The sequence below is a fragment of the Papaver somniferum genome, chromosome 7, assembly GCF_003573695.1.
Source record: "Papaver somniferum cultivar HN1 chromosome 7, ASM357369v1, whole genome shotgun sequence".
In the NCBI taxonomy this organism is placed as follows: Eukaryota; Viridiplantae; Streptophyta; class Magnoliopsida; order Ranunculales; family Papaveraceae; genus Papaver; species Papaver somniferum.
The window spans coordinates 99,535,237-99,552,583 of NC_039364.1; the positions used below are offsets into that span (position 1 = coordinate 99,535,237).

At 35.2% G+C, this 17,347-nt stretch overlaps 1 protein-coding gene across 1 annotated transcript; it reads right to left on the reverse strand.

Annotated features, from left to right (window-relative positions):
* Positions 1-942: 942 nt before the first annotated feature.
* Positions 943-1,878, reverse strand: LOC113294983. Its single transcript, XM_026543347.1, has 2 exons — positions 1,143-1,878; positions 943-1,067 (listed from the first exon to the last, which is right to left on the reverse strand). The coding sequence occupies exons 1-2, from the start codon at positions 1,876-1,878 to the stop codon at positions 943-945; spliced, it is 861 nt and encodes a 286-aa protein (XP_026399132.1).
* Positions 1,879-17,347: the final 15,469 nt, after the last annotated feature.

Below are 17,347 nucleotides of genomic sequence, written 5' to 3' on the forward strand. Positions count from 1 at the left end.
CAACACAGAGAACTTCACAAATTCAATATAACACTTGACCCACTTTCTCCACTTCTCTCCATAACCCATAAGATTGATAATTTCATCTAAGAAATCCCAATTGACATGATCAAATGCCTTCTCAAAATCAACTTTGCATAAAAGACCTGGTTTCCCACTCTTTAATCTTGAATCAATGAGCTCATTAGCTATTAATACCCCATCCAAAATCTGCCTTTTCTTAATGAAAGCTGTTTGATGATGAGAAATTACAGAAGGAAGAGTATCCTTGAATCTTTCTGCCATCATTTTGGAGATAATTTTATAAGCACCATGAACTAAGCTAATTGGCCTCAAATCCTTAGTTTCCTCAATTGTATCCTTCTTTGGTATGAGAGCAATGAATGTGTTTTTAAGCCTCCAGTCAAGAAATCCCCTGGATTGTAAATCTTTCACCACCTCCATGAAGTCTTGCTTAATAATATCCCAACATAACAAATAGAAGCTCATTGGAAAGCCATCTGACCCAGGAGCTTTGTTTTGACCCAACAATTTGATAGCTTTTAAACATTCCTCTTCATCAAAATCTTTTTCCAAGTTAGCACAAACATCCTCAGAGATTTTGTTGAAATACATTCCTTCCATATTAACAAGTCTTTGAGAATTAGCTTTGAAGATGTTCTGAAAAAATCCACAATGCCAGTATTAATCTCATCCTCTTTGTCTGTTTGAACTCCATTAACCTTGATGGAACCAATGTAACTCTTTCTTCCGTTGTCATTTGCCAATCTATGAAAATACATTGTATTTTTTTCATTATTTTTCATATCATCAACTCTAGATCTTGCTCTCCACTTCTCAGCTCTCACTAAAATAAGTCTGCACCATTCTTGTTTAGAAGCAACTCTTTCATTCCTCTGCTCCTCAATAAGCCCATTGTTAAGATCTTCTTCAATATCCAGATTAGAAAAAAAATTCCTCAAGTTCCTCCAGCTTTCTTTCTAATTCTCCATATTCTTGCTTGCTCCATTCCTTTAGTTTAGACTTCAACATTTGCAACTTTTTACAGAAAACAAAGTCTGGATTACCTGAAATAGAAAAAGACTCCCACCAAAGTTTAATTAAAGATAAAAAATCGGGATGAGAAAACCAATAATACTCACAGCGAAATGGAGAAGGACCACGCTTCAAACCATCACAAATAAGAGTTATGGGGCTATGATCAGAGACTGGTCCAGGGAGAGCTTGTTGAATAACATTTGGATTTTCTGAATCCCAAGGAATGGAAATTGAGAATCTATCAATTCTACTTCTCACACTCTGAACTTGATTATTCGTCCATGTAAAATAAGCGTCAATTAACAGAAGATCAATAAGTTGATGCTTTGAGATGAATCTGTTCAGCTTCTTCATACCAGTAGTGATGCTACTACCTATTGATCTTTCATGACCAAAACGAATTTCTTTAAAATCTCCACCAATGACCCAAGGATAATTCCAGAAACTGCGCACTTCTTCTATTTCTCTCCAAAATTCCTTGACATCTTCAGTGTAAGAAGCACAAGGCGCATAAATTCCAGTAAACATCCATTCAAAAGAAGTACCAATAGTTTTACACAAAAGTGTAATTGAAAAAGGACCCATAAGATAATCCAAAACCTCAATCTTAGAAGAATCCCAAAGACAAAAAATACCTCCAGAGCTTCCTTGAGAAGGCGAATCAATCCACTTAACATTCTTATTTCCCCAACACTTCCAAACAATTAAATCAGTACAAAGATGCAATTTAGTCTCTTGAAGCATTAAAATTGTAGGCTTCCAATCTCTAACTTTCTTCTTGACAATATCTCTTCTGTTTAAATCGTTTAACCCTCTAATGTTCCAACAAACAATATTCATTGTAAAAGAAAAAAAAACAAAAATCCAGAAACACCCAATTTAAGATGAAAATGAGTTGACACGATTCTTGTCAAATTTTCTGAGATGCTCTCTGATAACATCCATCATAGCATCATTAATCTCCTCCTTCGAGCCCTCATAGTTCAGCCCGATTTTTGTCCCTAAATTAACCATTTGCATCAGAACATCCTCAAATTGATTTCTCAGATTAGGACATACCTTGTGTCTCAGTGAACTCCATTTCTCTTTAGTTTGATGAATCATAGAAAATTTCTCCACAGTCTACAATGGAAATTGGAGAAGCATCTTCCAAACAATCCGCATCTAATTTTTGGAGGTAAGGAATTGAAACAACATTTTCTAAGTAGTCACTAACTTCATCTTCATTATGGAAAGTGAGAGACAATATCGTTGAAGAACAAATATTATTCTCCAAAGTAGCCGTTGAATTCAAATTTGAAAATTCTGAACCCGATGAAGAATTTGAACCAAAATCCGAATCCGATCTGGATGTATCCATATCCGAAGATTTGGAGGTAGAATTTGAATTTAAATTCTTTGAAGTTACCTCCAACTCTTATGCCGGTTTAGAAAATCTTTTGAAAAATTCTTTACGCCGTAAATCAAGCGGTTGCAATATTGGTCGAGCTATATTTGGCAAGTGAATATTGACTGAAACATTCTCCGGCTTCTTTGAAGGCTGAATTACCGGAATAATTGCCGATTCAAAGTTGATTTTTGGAACACTGACTTTTTTGAAAAGTAATTCTGGTTCGCCATTAACGAGCACCAAAGGTTTGATATTAACAGTAAACGCTTCGCCATTAAAATGAATCAAAGAACTTGAAGATGAATGAATTGCATTTTTTACCTTAATCCGAATACGAGAAACATCCTCCCAGCATAATGTGGACGCATGAATTTCCAACAAACCATCAAAATTGTTTCCAAGTGATCTATATAAAGATTCACCCCATAGATTGAAGGGAACCCCTTTAATCTCAATCCATGAATTATCATGGGTGTTATTGACTTGTGAAACAGCATTAACAGATTCCCACCATGGTAAAAGTCTGATTGACGTCCCATTAAAAATCCAACCTCTTCTGACTAAATCTTGTTTAATCTCCTCAGTAACAAAGAAAAAGGCTTTTTTATCGTCAAAAGGAAATAGATCAAAAGTTGTTTTGAACTCAAACCTTTTAGAAATTTCATGACCAACTTGATCCCATGTTTTGTTCTCGTCAGAGACCTCCACAATCAAAGCTAAATCCCAATTACTTGGCGATGTGTTAATAACTGATGAAGAATTAGTAGTTGTTGAAGAGTTAATCACTGGTTCCATAATCTCTTGCATATTATTTTTTTCCTCATGAACAACCCTTGTTTTTGAAGAAACAATGTTCGAGAAAGCAGTAGTAAAATTAGACCATCTAGAATCAACAGACTCCGCCGGAAAACAAATTGATTGTCTTTTCTTGTTGAAAGAAAAGAAGCTCTGAAAAATTCACTATACTTATTTTCGTTTCTTGATAACAAAATATGTTCGTCATTTCTATGAAACGTCCAGTACCATTGCCCATAAAAGTTTTTTTTCGATTCTTTTCTCATAATATTCTTCAACCAAACAATTTCCTCTCTACTCACCAGAATTTGATTCACATCCTTTGTATTTATAGTTTTTTCCTCCAGCAATAAACCATTTGAAACCCGTGTAACAATGAAAGACTTATATTTGCAGTAAATCGAAACTTGATTGATAGACTGCGTTTTGCTCCTTGATTTTTTGTTTGCAACCACCTTCCATGCATTACTATTTTCTTGCGGAAAATTTCTTGTTTGGTCCTAGGCCCATATAGTTATTTATAGTAGGGTCCAACCGGATCTTTTTTTTATCCGGAGGTCCAAAATTAATTAAAACATGGAAATGTCCATAATACCCATTACTACCAAACGTGTGTGTCTACACTGCTTACAAATTCGAGTACATATCCGGTACACTGCTTAAAAATTCGATTACATATTTGCTACACTGTTTACAAATTTGAGTACATATCTGTCGCATTGCTTAGAAATCTGAGTACATATCTGTCGTACTGCTTACAAATCCGATTATATATCTGAATGCTTACAAATTCGAGTACATATTTGCTGCACTTCTTCAAGGTAGAGTACAAATCTGTAAGAATCAATGATAAATATTTTGCATACCTCTTGTGGTACGTCAGGCTTCAAATAATGCCTAAAGAAATGATACTGTGCATCCTTATTGGGGTACCTACATCAAAACCACATAAGCAACAATTAAGCACATTTTTTCAGAATTCCACTTAGAGTGAAGAGGAACTGATGTAATAAGAAAAACTTACAAGCTATAGTCACAATCAAAGCCTGCATATTCATTGAAGTGGTTTCCAATATCATAGCCTCTGTAGCTGTATGACCCGTACTCGAAATCAATGAAATAAAGCTTTTCTAGACGTCCAACAAAAATGGTTACAGAAACGTAAATGTTAGTATCAGCTTATTAGGTAAACCAGATATCATACCATAAACATACGATTCATATCGAAGAGTATATTTACCCGATTCATATGCTATCTTACTCATCATAGAGTCGGAAATTTATATAAGCCTTTTTTTTACTTTTAGCCAGATTATTAAGATTAGGAGTGCAGTCGTATCACAAGTCTCAGTTATCAAGTCATGGACTGATCTTAAAAACAGTCCAGGATTTAACGTGTTCAATGGGAGAGCAGCCATCACAAAATAGCTACACCAAGTCTAAGAGAGAGCATCAACTAATGTGCATTTTATGGTTCTTCAACCATTTTCATTGACCACTAAACAATAAAGAGATGGAGGAAACAACCCCAAACAATAATCATAAGAAAAATGCATACCCCTTAACTGCAAATTTAAAAAATAGTAAGAGCATAAGATTACCTTCATCATCATTGAGCATCAAATTTCCAGAAAGCAAATCATTGTGAGAATAAACCACTGGAGCATTAAGGAGGTCTGTTAGATGCTGTTAGAGGACAAAATTAAGTTTGAATCAACTCGTGCTTTTGCGTGTGAAAACCACATTATGAACACAAAGATAAACTTACACCAAAGATATATCAGCTTTGAAGTTTGAACTAGTGACATCACACTGTACACTAGAATATCTAAGCATTCTTCATTATGTTTATTTCAAGAAATGAATATCGCAGGGATGACATGAAGGTAACAAACAAGTGAAACTCATCAATTGGAAAAACTACCTTCAGCTCATTAACAGCATGACGAACTTCTTCAAACGATATTGTCTCATACCTTCTCTGCTTTTCATGTTCATCAAACTTAAGACCAGATGCTGCAACAGAAAGAAACTATTCCAGTGAATTTTGGAGGTCCAAGAATATTTGTTTGCATTGAGGAGAGAATAAATGTGAAAATCCAACATTATATGCCTAGTTAAGGGCGAACCTCTTTCAAGGAACTTGAAGATATCGTTCCATAATTGTGGCTCTTTAGAACCTGGTATCTCCACCTGATGAAATTTACTGAGTTGGCGTGCAATTTCAGCAGCCAGATTTGGCTTTTTCATGTCTGTCCCAAAGAAAGAAAAAAATTAGACAGGTTACAGAAATCTAGATGAAAGACTCAATGGAAATCTTCATGTCATTGTATGTACAAAAAGACTCCTCCCCCTTTGACAATGAGGTAAATTCTGAATCGTCGCATTACTATGCATCAACGCTAGGCTAATCTTGAGGGTCTTATCTAATTACTCAAGTGCAGATAAATAAGTAAGCTTCCCACATCCTCACACTACTATGTTTTAAATCCATCTCCTTCTAATAATTTTCGTTACAATGGTGCATAAATGAAACCCATTACCCCGGAAGGACCGGGACTCAGGACTCAGGAGTAAGGAGGGCATCAAAAGTACTCTCACCTGGAATTAATCTATAACAAAAACTAAATAATTAACTAGGTTTTTTGTCAGTACATCATATACGTACTGATAGTTCATACACAAAAACAACTGAAAAAAACCTAAACCCAACAAAAGAAAACTAGTATAATCAGATCTAGTAACGAAATGAATAAAAAACGTAAATATTCATCTAGATCTGGATAATTTTCATGAAAATGAAGGAACACTTGATTAATCATGCGTGCAAATTGGAAAACATAATCAAACATCAACTAATTAGTGATTAGATCTTGAAACCTTCGAATAAACATTACGAGAAGAAGATTAATAAGGAAAATCAACTTACCAAAGGCTAGAATCGATTTGGGTTCTTGAATCGATCAAGATGTTCTAAAAATCTTCGTACTCATGGATCGAACCCAAAAACAATGACAAAACTCTGAATATAACCGAATCAAAGCACATATTTCAGTATTACACATACGTACTCATGGATCGAACCCAAAAACAATGACAAAACTCTGAATATAACCGAATCAAAGCAGATATTTCAGTATTACATATACGTACTCATGGATCGAACCCAAAAATCAATTAAAAAACGCGGTGCAACACAAATACACTCATGGATCGAATCCAAAAACAATGACAAAACTCTGAATGTAACCGAATCAAAGCATATATTTCAGTACTACACATACTTACTCATGGATCGAACCCAAAAACAATGACAAAACTCTGAATATAACCAAATCAAAGAAGATATTTCAGTATTACATATACGTACTCATTGATCGAACCCAAAAATCAATTAAAAAACGCGGTGCAACACAAACACACTCAGAGATCATACCAAATCGACGAAAGTAAACTCTTCCAGTTTACTATCAACATCAGATCTAATACCTAAACATTAGATTTTTCTATAAACATGAAAATTTCTCTAATCCGAGAAGAAAAAAACCTAAATTAAAATAAGCTTTTGAATAAGAAAGGAAAAATAAAAACCTAAACTATACCAACAGTAAGGAAGTGAACCTACCGATTAATCTTAGTTTGAGTTCGCGAATTGATCAACACCTCAGAAGATCTTCATAGCCGGAGCTCTTCACCGAACCACAGATGAGAAAATGAAGAAGAAGAATAGATCGAGAAAATGAATTTGGTTACTGCTTTTATATACTTGAGGGTGTTTTCGGTATTTAAAAATACGTCCCCATATGTTCCACATGTGTGCAGGACCAGGGCTTAAAAAGTTGGGTCCATTTTTCTGTTTTCTTTTTATTATGGACCTCCGATTACTGGGATTTAGTGGGTGGACCTGCCACTAAGTAAGAACACTATAATAAGATCTATAGGTAATTCCTAGTTTTCTTGATCCAGACCTGAAGAAACCCCACCAAGTCTACTATCACCAGTTACTACCTCAACCACTTCTTAGATGTACCAGTATTCGTCTTCAAACCCTGTAAGCTCATCCCTAACCTCTGATCTGACCCTGTAACTCTTTCTCCGATCTGATTCGATAATGATCCAATCTCCATTGTTGCCGCTTGAAAACCGGACTCTCTCTCTCTCTGAAAACTAAGGTTTTTTGTTTTTTGATACCTTTTTAGGTCTTCTAACTAGGAATTACTGGCTAGTCCAGGAATGAGGGAATCGGTTACTGGCTAGTCCACTCCCAGAATTGATTTATCCCCTGGTCCAAAAACATGTTTTTGGACCAGAAACTTTATCCCCTACTCCATCCACGTGCGGTTTACACAAGACCAGTTTTCAAATATTCCCAACATACCATTCTGCAACTCAAAGTGACGAACAAGTCAGTTTCTTTCCTCTTTTTTTCTTCTCAGATCGGTTTCTCTCACTCTGCGTTTTGGATAGAATAAATTTCTGGTACTGTTTTTCAATCATCTTCATCTGATCTTGGAATTAGGTTCTTCTGAGTTTCGAATTAGGTCATCTGAGCTTCAAACCAAGGTATTTATCCTTTCAATCATCCTCTTCTGCTGCTGTTCTAGAAATCTTGATGAATAATTAGGTTTATTCTGATCCGATTTCTATTAGGATAATTGTATATGATGTACATTGTTATCTTTTTATGATTTCGTTTTATGATTTCTGTTTTATGATGATTTAAAATGTCAATTCAGTTTCGAAGTAATTTTCGTTCGTTTTTTAAGTAATTTTCGTGATTTTTGTGTGTTTCAATTAGGTATTTGAGCTTCGAATTAGGTTTATCTCAGATTCGAACAAGGTATGATTTCTTTTTATGATTTCTGTTCTGTTTTTTGTAATCTGTTTTTTTGTATTTTCTACGTTTTTCTGCTGCTGTTCTGTTTAGTTTTCATTAGACAGATCGTAGGTAGTATTACCAATACGTACTGCATATAGCGTGCTCTCTTTTCATTCTGCAGTAGATGCCAATACATTGAATATGAGTCAGTACATGTCAATACGTCCTGCATATAGCATGCTCTTTTTTCATCCTGCAGTAGATGCCAATACATATCAATATGAGTCAGTACATGTCAATACGTACTGCTTATAGCATGTCAATACAAAGACTCTTTTTGTTTCATCTCAGTACATGTCATTTTTTACAGGGTTAACATGTCTGACGTTGCTCCCAAACCATACTTCTCCATCTATTCTCATGTATACCATAAGCAATATCATTTTGCATATGAGGTTACATCGTTTTCAACTTTAGAGGATTTGAAATTTCGCATCTGTAATATGTGGAGCTGGTTGACTCCATCGACTATTCTGGTTAACTATTTCCAGAATCAAGCGATAGTTCATATTCTTGCCGATGTAACACTCCAGGGAATCTCTGCATTACATTCTTCAAAGCAATCAGCTTTGATTTGCACGTGGATGTAATTTCAAATGGCGCATATAGGCGTATGGAAGTTGACAGTAATGCAGACTTAGTTGTCAGTGCAAAGAATAGTTATTTGAAAGAAGGTAAAGAAGCCCCAAGAGTGTTTTTTTCAGATGGTTGGGATAAGATTTTGATGATACAGATCAATTATTCTATGGTGGTGTTGATGCCGTACGTATAGCATGCCAAAAATACTGCATGAGAACTGGATATGAGGTAATTAAGAAGAAGAATGACCTTGAGAGATTCACCGCCGTATGTAGTGTGAAAGGTTGTTCATGGAAGCTTCACGCAACTGCCATTGGTAGTTCTATTGATGTTTTTAAGATAAAGGAATATGTGGGAAGGCACACCTGTGGCGGTGGTTATATGTTGAAGAATCCAAGAGTTACAAAAAAACTCATGAACAGTCTAATTCATGAGATGGTCAGGCACAACCCTCGCATAACACCAGCAGAGATCATAGATTATCTTAAAGTTGGTGGTGGCATTGAAATCCAGTATCACCACGCATATCATGCAATTGAGTTGTCGCATAAACAGATTTTTGGTAATGATGTGAAGTCGTACACTGATCTTGCTTGGTGGGTGAATGCTGTTAGGGAAACAAACCCTGGGTCATTTATTGATTTCGATTTCAATGATGCTACAAAAAGATTCAATAGACTTTTTGTTTGCTTTGGAGCTTGTATAGAGGGATATAAACTATGTCGTCCCATGATTTTCTGTGACTGTACATTTCTCACTGGAACTTTTAAAGGAGGTCTCATGGCAGCAACATGTCTTAATGGCAATCAAGGTAACTGGTTCTTTTTTTTTTGATATGTAGTGTCTGGTAGTTAGATCACTCATATTGACCTTACTTCACTATCTGACAATGAGTATTGACCATACTACATACTACATATTGACCTTACTGAGTATGAGATAAACCATACTGCATGTGAAAATGTAGTGTCAATCAGTTGCTTAACATGTATTATGTAGTGTCAGGTTTTCACATATCAACAAAGAGGTAAACCAACTGCATGTCAATATGTAGTGTCAATATTAGTTGCTTAACATAACTAGTAATTCCTTTTTGCAGGATTTTATCCGCTTGCGTTTGCTTTAGTACCGGTGAAGACAATATCAGCTGGGAATGGTTTTTCAAGAAACTGAAGGAGGCTTTGAATGATGATCGCCCAATCACTTTTATGACTGACCGAGGTGAAGGGTTGGTTAAATATATTCCCAAAGAGTTCCCTGATTCTCATCAAAGATATTGTTACTTCCATTTGGACAAAAACTTACCTATCGCAAAGTCTGACGAAAAGTATAAGGAAGTGACTGATGCTTTCCGAAAGGCGACATATGCTCTTTCTCCTGCAACATACGAGGAAGGTCTTCAAGAAATGGTTAATTTGGGAAGGCCTTGGGTTGCTGACTACTGCCGCAACATTCCAAAAGAAAAGTGGTCCGCTTTCTTCAAGGGTTGTAGTTATGGTTACACTTCATCTAGCGTTGCTGAATCGTTCAATAGCTGGATTAACAAAGAGAAGAAATTACCTGCGTGTGCGTTCGTTGACTCGATCAGGTTTGTATCAGTTTCCTTAGTCACAGTACAAGCTTATATTAGTTTTCTTTTTGTAACAGTATTAGCATATATCTGTTAATCTACGTATATTTTTAGTATAAAGACTTGCTATCCCTTGTCGTGTAGGATACGTATGATGGAAATGATGTCAGAACGTCGTGAAGAGAGTCTCTTGATGGACCCAGAACTGCTAACCCCTACGTATCAAGCCTTGCTTGAACTACACATCCAAATTGGCCGTCCCTGGAAAGTTAGCCAGTCAGATGCTAATCGTTATGAAGTGCATTCTCCAAGGTTAGCGTTTACCCCTAATCTCTATCATCTGAATGTTATTTACTTTCTTTTCTTTTTTTTAAGTACCATGTTTCTGTGAGAACATATAAATATGTACTGTGTATATTAGGTGTACTGAAAAATAACACATGAATATGTACTGTGCAGATCTCATATGGTAGATCTAGAGAAAAAATTGTACTTGCCAACGATGGCGCGTTTATGGTTTTCCATGCTCGCACGCTACTGCAGCTATTACTAGATCTGGAGGAAGGATTCTTGATTACGTTGAAGATTATTTCAAAGTTACCACTTTTCGTAAGCTATATTCAATAGCTATTAGACCCGTTCCTAACCACGACAGGTATGTGTCTTTAATCAGTACATTTTCATTTTGCATAACAATATGTAATGGTAGATACCACTTACACATGTAATAGCAATTGAAACTGTCAACATAAACCTACTTACATATGGATGTTACATACTGATATGTAATGGTAGATACCACTATTTTTTTATATTTGTTTTTCAGGAACAATATACCGTGTACATATTCATATGTAGTTGTGGTTCATTCCATTTATATGATACTGTTTTTTTCTCACAGGCCCGATGAGTATCACGTAGATGATATCGTTCTCCCAGCAGAAGTAATTAGGTCTCCACCAGGCAGGAAAAAGGGGAAACGTATTAAGTCTGCATAGAGACTAGTAGAAAATCTGTCAAGTGTTCAAACTGTAATTTGAAGACTCATCACAACAAGGCAACATGCAATCTTATCCGACAGTATGAACTTTCTGAAGAATGATTTTGTGTCAGGTATGTATTTCAGTCAGATACATATTAATGTCTTAATTAAGTAAGTTTGATACAATACAATGTACTTTTAAGCAAGTAGTGTTCTGATTTCTTTTTTCTTTTATCACAGGCTTGAACGTGCAGCAGAATGTTATATCGATGATGTTGCCAGATTCCTTTTCCACAATTCTTTCCTCTAGCCCTTGTTCTATTCTACCGTTTTTTTTTTGATTTTGTCAGTACCAACTGAATTTGGTTAATAAGTATTTCATTTACAGTACATACATTACAAGTGTACTGAAAATACTGTTTTTGTTGTTTCTTAGAACATCTTTTGGTTTTTGAAACATTATAAGTCTATCAAAATGTAGTTATTGTAGTTATTTTCGAATAATGAAATATGTTAAGTCTATCAAAATGTCAGTATCTATCACCAGTAGTGAAGTATTTACATACTGAAATTACATGTCAGTATTGTAGTGTTAGTATCTACCACTACATACTGATATGTAGTGGTTGTAGTGTAACCATACTAGATGTTTGTAACAAGAAAACAATTAAATATGTACTGGTTTGTGGTTTAATCATCTCCCACTAAGATTATTTAGAACATCTTTTGGTTTTCCAGCTGATTCACCATCTTCACGGGGGTCGAGGGGGCAGCGCCCCCTCGTATCAACAACACAAAATCATGTTTAAGTAACACATTTGAAATATCACTACATTAAAGTTAAACCCAAATTCAAATTAAAAATCACTACATATTAGATATTTGTTTTTGAACATTCTTGAACTCATGAAATGAAATGTAACCAAGAATAAAAAGAAAAGAAAATAGGTAAATAGTGATATGTACTGTTAGATTACTTTTAGAAAGTAAGACTATTTTTGTGTCATCTGCCAACTGATTTCTGGTGGAGATGCTTTCAGAAATTTGCATGCTAATGGGACCCTTTTGTTACGAATCTTCGCTTGCACTTCTTCATCATCTCCCAAAGGCACTCCCACATATTTTCTTTTTGACTTCATCATCTTCATAAAATGCATCACAAACAGTAGACAGTCTGGAGATACCCCTTGTTGAGGTGTTTCACATTCATTCACTATTACATTCTTCATTGTTACTTTGTTCTTCTCCAGAAATTACACGTTGATAGGTACATACATGTAACCTGCCATTTTGCAGGCGTGTGGATAACAAATACCTCCCCATTCAGCCTTAGAAGAATTGTAGTGGTTGAACACCATTTTTTCGCAGTCATACTCAAGTAGCGTCCAATGAAGATTGTGGTGGCACATTGGTACAAGAATCTTCTTGATACTTTCATCCATCGCCAATATTGGTTTGTAAACAGAATCCTGTGTTGCTCCTTTGAGGTTATCCGGGAACTCGGCATTGTACTGAAAACATGGATGTACTTGAAATAATTTATATCTAATTTTGTTTTATGCAATATTGATATGTAGTGTACCTACCCCTACATACTTTTTTAATTTTTGAATATGTGCTGTAGTAAATATGCAGTGTAAGATAACAAGTTACCCAAGCGGACGGATCCAGATGCAACACATGCAAGTATTTCTTGTATACTTCGTGCATCGGTTGCTCATTCTGAAATTTGGTGTTAAGCTTGTATTGTGCGTAGTTGAGAAGATCTTGTTCTAATAAATCGTTCTGCACCAAGTCATCAACTGTAGTTCCACTTACACAAAGACCACCTTCTCCCACTCTCCAAGCAATTGAGCTAGAAAATAAACGACGTAAAGGTTAGTATTCTTTGTGTAACAATACATACTGATATGTCTTTCTCAGTATTTTTTATACATATATCAAAAGTACATACACAAACTAATAGTACATATCAATATAAAAGTGTCAATTGAGAACTCACCTAAGATTTTTTGCATTATTGATGTATGTGGAAAGAGTACTCTTTTGTTCATCGTTCATGTCATTATAGAATGGTGATTTAGTCAGTTTCCGGAAATACTTGCGCAATTTAAGCTTTCTCTTTTTGTTTAGTGGTATTGCTTCTGCAGCTGCAGCTTTCGGTCCTTTATATGATGGTGAGAACTTACTTCCACTCTCATATATATCATCTACCTTCTTTGCAGGATGGGAACGAGTAACAGGTCTGGTGGGTGTTGTTACCTGCTACTTTTCGGGCTTTGTAGCGCGCTTTTTGTTCACTTTTACCATTTTTTGTTTCTGGCTTGGGCTAAACTGTTCCTGCATTTTTAATCAACATAAAAAAATATGTAAATATCTATATTGCATAAAACATAGTTACATCACCTAATCATTTTTGAAAGCATGTAGTGGTATATGATTGTATGGTATAGTGATTTCTCGTGCTACCATACTGATATACATATCAGTATGTAGTGATTTGTAGTGTAATATTAACTACACAAAATGATATTTTTAGTACATATCATTCACCTGTGATGGAACCTCCAAAACATCTTGCGAGGGGACATCCAGAACATCTTGTGATGAAACATCCAAAGGATCTTGTGATGCAACCTCCAAATGACTTTTTGAACTAGTTGTAGGTATGTATTCTTGTTTCTTACCTGTAAATTCACATGCATCTTTCGGTTCAATGGGTTCTTGTTGCTCAGTTGTTTCTTGTGGAATTTGTAAAGGCCGCAAATCTCTTCCAAACAGATTATCAAATTGTTCTCGTAAGTTAATACCAAAAAGACCATTGTTGTTATCTGGAAGGAGGTCTGCAAACTCTTCGACATAAACACCAATGCCAGAGTTTACCATTTCTATAAAATCTGGCATAGACAACTTTTCAATGTGTCCAAACTCGACATCATAGTAAACAAAGGTACATCCAGCAAATAAAACTCTTCCGCCGCCAATCCGGCGTTATACTCTGGAAATTTCTGCGAATTAACTACAACTGAAGAATTCGTTTCTAGCATAGTTGTAAGCAACTCCTTTGCTGCTTCCTGCCTAACTTCAAGTTGATCAACCTGCAAAAATAAATTGAAACTGTCAACAAAAACCTACTTAGTTTGAGTTTTTGCTATGTCTACCACCACAAGAATGTACTGTTACATATAAATATGTTCCACTACAAGAATGTACTGTTACATATCAATATGTAATGGTAGATACCACTACATATTGATAAGTAACATATAGATATTGATATGTAACAGATAGGTAGTGGTATACAAGAATGTACTGTTACATATAAATATGTAATGGTAGATACCACTACATATTGATATGTAACAGATAGATATTGATATGCTACTTAGACTACGTACTGATATGCTACTTACCTGTGTGTTTTCTTTTCCCTTTTTCTCTTGTATCTCTTTGACTTTTTGCTCCAAATTAGATTTAGCCCAATTTTTAACCTCAGAACGCGGAACTTCAACATCATGGAACTTCAATACTAAAGTTGTTGACAATTCAACCTCAGAGGTGACATTAGCATGAGTTTGATCTTTCGGTGTTGACAAATCAACTTCAGGAATGTTTAATTAGCATCTGTTTGATCTTCCGGAGAACCTTGTATTTCGTTCTCAACTATTTGGTCCACATTCAACTCTTCATTGGGGTTTCTTGGAGTAGGTATACATCCCAAGCTAACATAATCTTCCTGGCTGGCTTCTCTCTGCAAAGTGAAATCTTTCCGGTAAATATCATGCAACATGAACTCAAGCTTTGAAGCGTCAACCGGTTCGCCCTCTTGCTGCATTATGTTGAATTCACTCCATTTGGAAGATATTGTATTCCTCAAATCATCGTATTTAATCTTCCAATCTTCTCCCCCCAATACTGAGTCCTCTTCTTCTTTCTCTTCTTCCTTGTCTTCTTTCTCTTCTTTCTTCTCTTCTTCCTCTTCTTCTTTCTCTTCTTCCGATTCGGAATTGTTATCTAAACAAAAAGCATCATCATTTGCTTCCTGTTGAATCCTTCTTGAAATACGATTAAGGATTTGTCTTTCTTCGTGTGTGATCTCGTCTTTGAAATCAACATGGAACTGGTATAAATCAAATAAATGTAAAAAAGCAACTACATATTAGATATTACAAAAAAAAACATGTCGTAGTTCTTTCTCTATTAGATACACAGGGAGAACTACATATTGATATGCTAATAACTACATATCAATATGTATCACCACAAATTGATATGCTAATAACTACTACATATTGATATGCTAATAACTACATATCAATATGTCGAACTACATGTACTTATCAATATATATTTTTATTATGACAAAATATGTACGGCAAGTTTACCTGATACTCAGAAAGATAAATATCCTTTAGGAACTCAGCACATATCTTTGTATGATTCCACCTAGCCACTGTTGGCACATACATTCCTGCAGGTTCTGTCACTATATCCTCGGGCGCCACCAAATGGGTATGCTCCGCAAACCATGGCTGCAAAATATTGATATGCAGTATTAGATATACTATCAAAATGTAGAAAACACATAAAACAAAAACATTTTGCAGTAGAATAAACAAATAAATAGATTCTTTCCAACAAATAAATAGCACAACCATTTGTGCGTTCTACGGATTCCACGTTTTCATTCAGCCTTCTCAAGATCAAGAACGAAACCAATATACTTTTCAGTTAAAGCGTTTGCATCACTTGTAGCGAAAAATAATGAAGTGCACATATACAGGCAGATAAGCCTAACAAGATCTTCGGCATCTTCCTCGTCTTCATTGTCTTCTTCAGAATCTTCATTTGATTGATTACCCACGCTTTGAAGAGACTCTTCATCAGACTTCTTCTTTTTCAGATTAATTGGTGTTCGTTTAAGGATTTTCAAGATTGCCTTCACAATCATTGGCCTAGTCACTTCATCACCAACTTTCATATCAGTAGGAAAAGTCCTTTTGAAAAAATCTGTTTCACGCCATCCACTTTTTTTATTGACTTGTGTAAGCCTATAATCAAGATATTCCCTATTTGGAATTCTCGGCATCCCATAAATAAGTGTCATTTCTTCTGGTGTGGATACTAGCTCATTCGGTTTGCCATGCCTTTTAAAGAAAAATCTAAGCTTGTTTGGATCTTGACCCCTAACGTAACAGCGTAACATTTTCGTCATTGCATCTTCAATCTTCAACCAATGTTCCAACTCAAATCTTGTGTACCAGAACATTAGGAACAGGTTACCGAATGATGCTTCAGAAATCATCTTCAGCTGCAACTCACTCAACTCAAGGTTTTCAGTGGACTTCGCAATAGCCTTCTTAGTGGTCCTAATAGTCTTCGCAAGACCCCACAAGCCCCTGAAACCGCCACGGTATAAACTTCGTGGTTTTCTATCTCCTTTATTACGCTTATTAGCACCTACACAATAACAAGAACCAAAAACTATTACAGTACATATCAATATGGTATATAAAATATGTAGTTACATCATCAATATGTAATTGTAATATCTACCAAGTCTTGAAACTACATATTATTAACAGTACATACGAGAATATAAGTATCTACCTCTACATATTTATATGTAATATGTTATGAGAGTATAAGTATTTACCTCTACATATTGATAAGTAATATATTATGAGAGTATAAGTATTTACCTCTACATATTGATATATAATAGTAGATACCACTACGTATTATTTTAACTACATATCGATTTGTAATAGTACATATGGCATATGTATCCGCTTTGATACAGTAAAAATGTAAAAACACTTAATACCAAAACACAAGCACAACAATGCATCATTACATACTCATAAACATATGTTATTAAGGATACATATTATTCATACGCTTTGTTCTTATATGTAGTTGTACTACATACCTTCTACATTTTCTTTCCCCCCTTTTGCTTTTGGTGAAGGAGTAGCAGCTTTCAAGGCAACTGCTTTCTTCCCCTTCTCTTCCCCTACACCATATCAAATATGTAGTTAATGTATCTACCATGAACATGAAACAACTACATATCAAATACCACAACATACTGATAATTTTATAACTACATAT

Bases quoted from the DNA above. Each gene is read 5' to 3' on its own strand.
- LOC113294983 (XM_026543347.1), bottom strand. From the start codon at position 1,878: ATGAATATTGTTTGTTGGAACATTAGAGGGTTAAACGATTTAAACAGA. The intron at 1,068-1,142 runs GTGAGTATTATT...TTTCTATTTCAG, and splicing joins TGGTCCTTCTCCATTTCGCT to GTAATCCAGACTTTGTTTTC.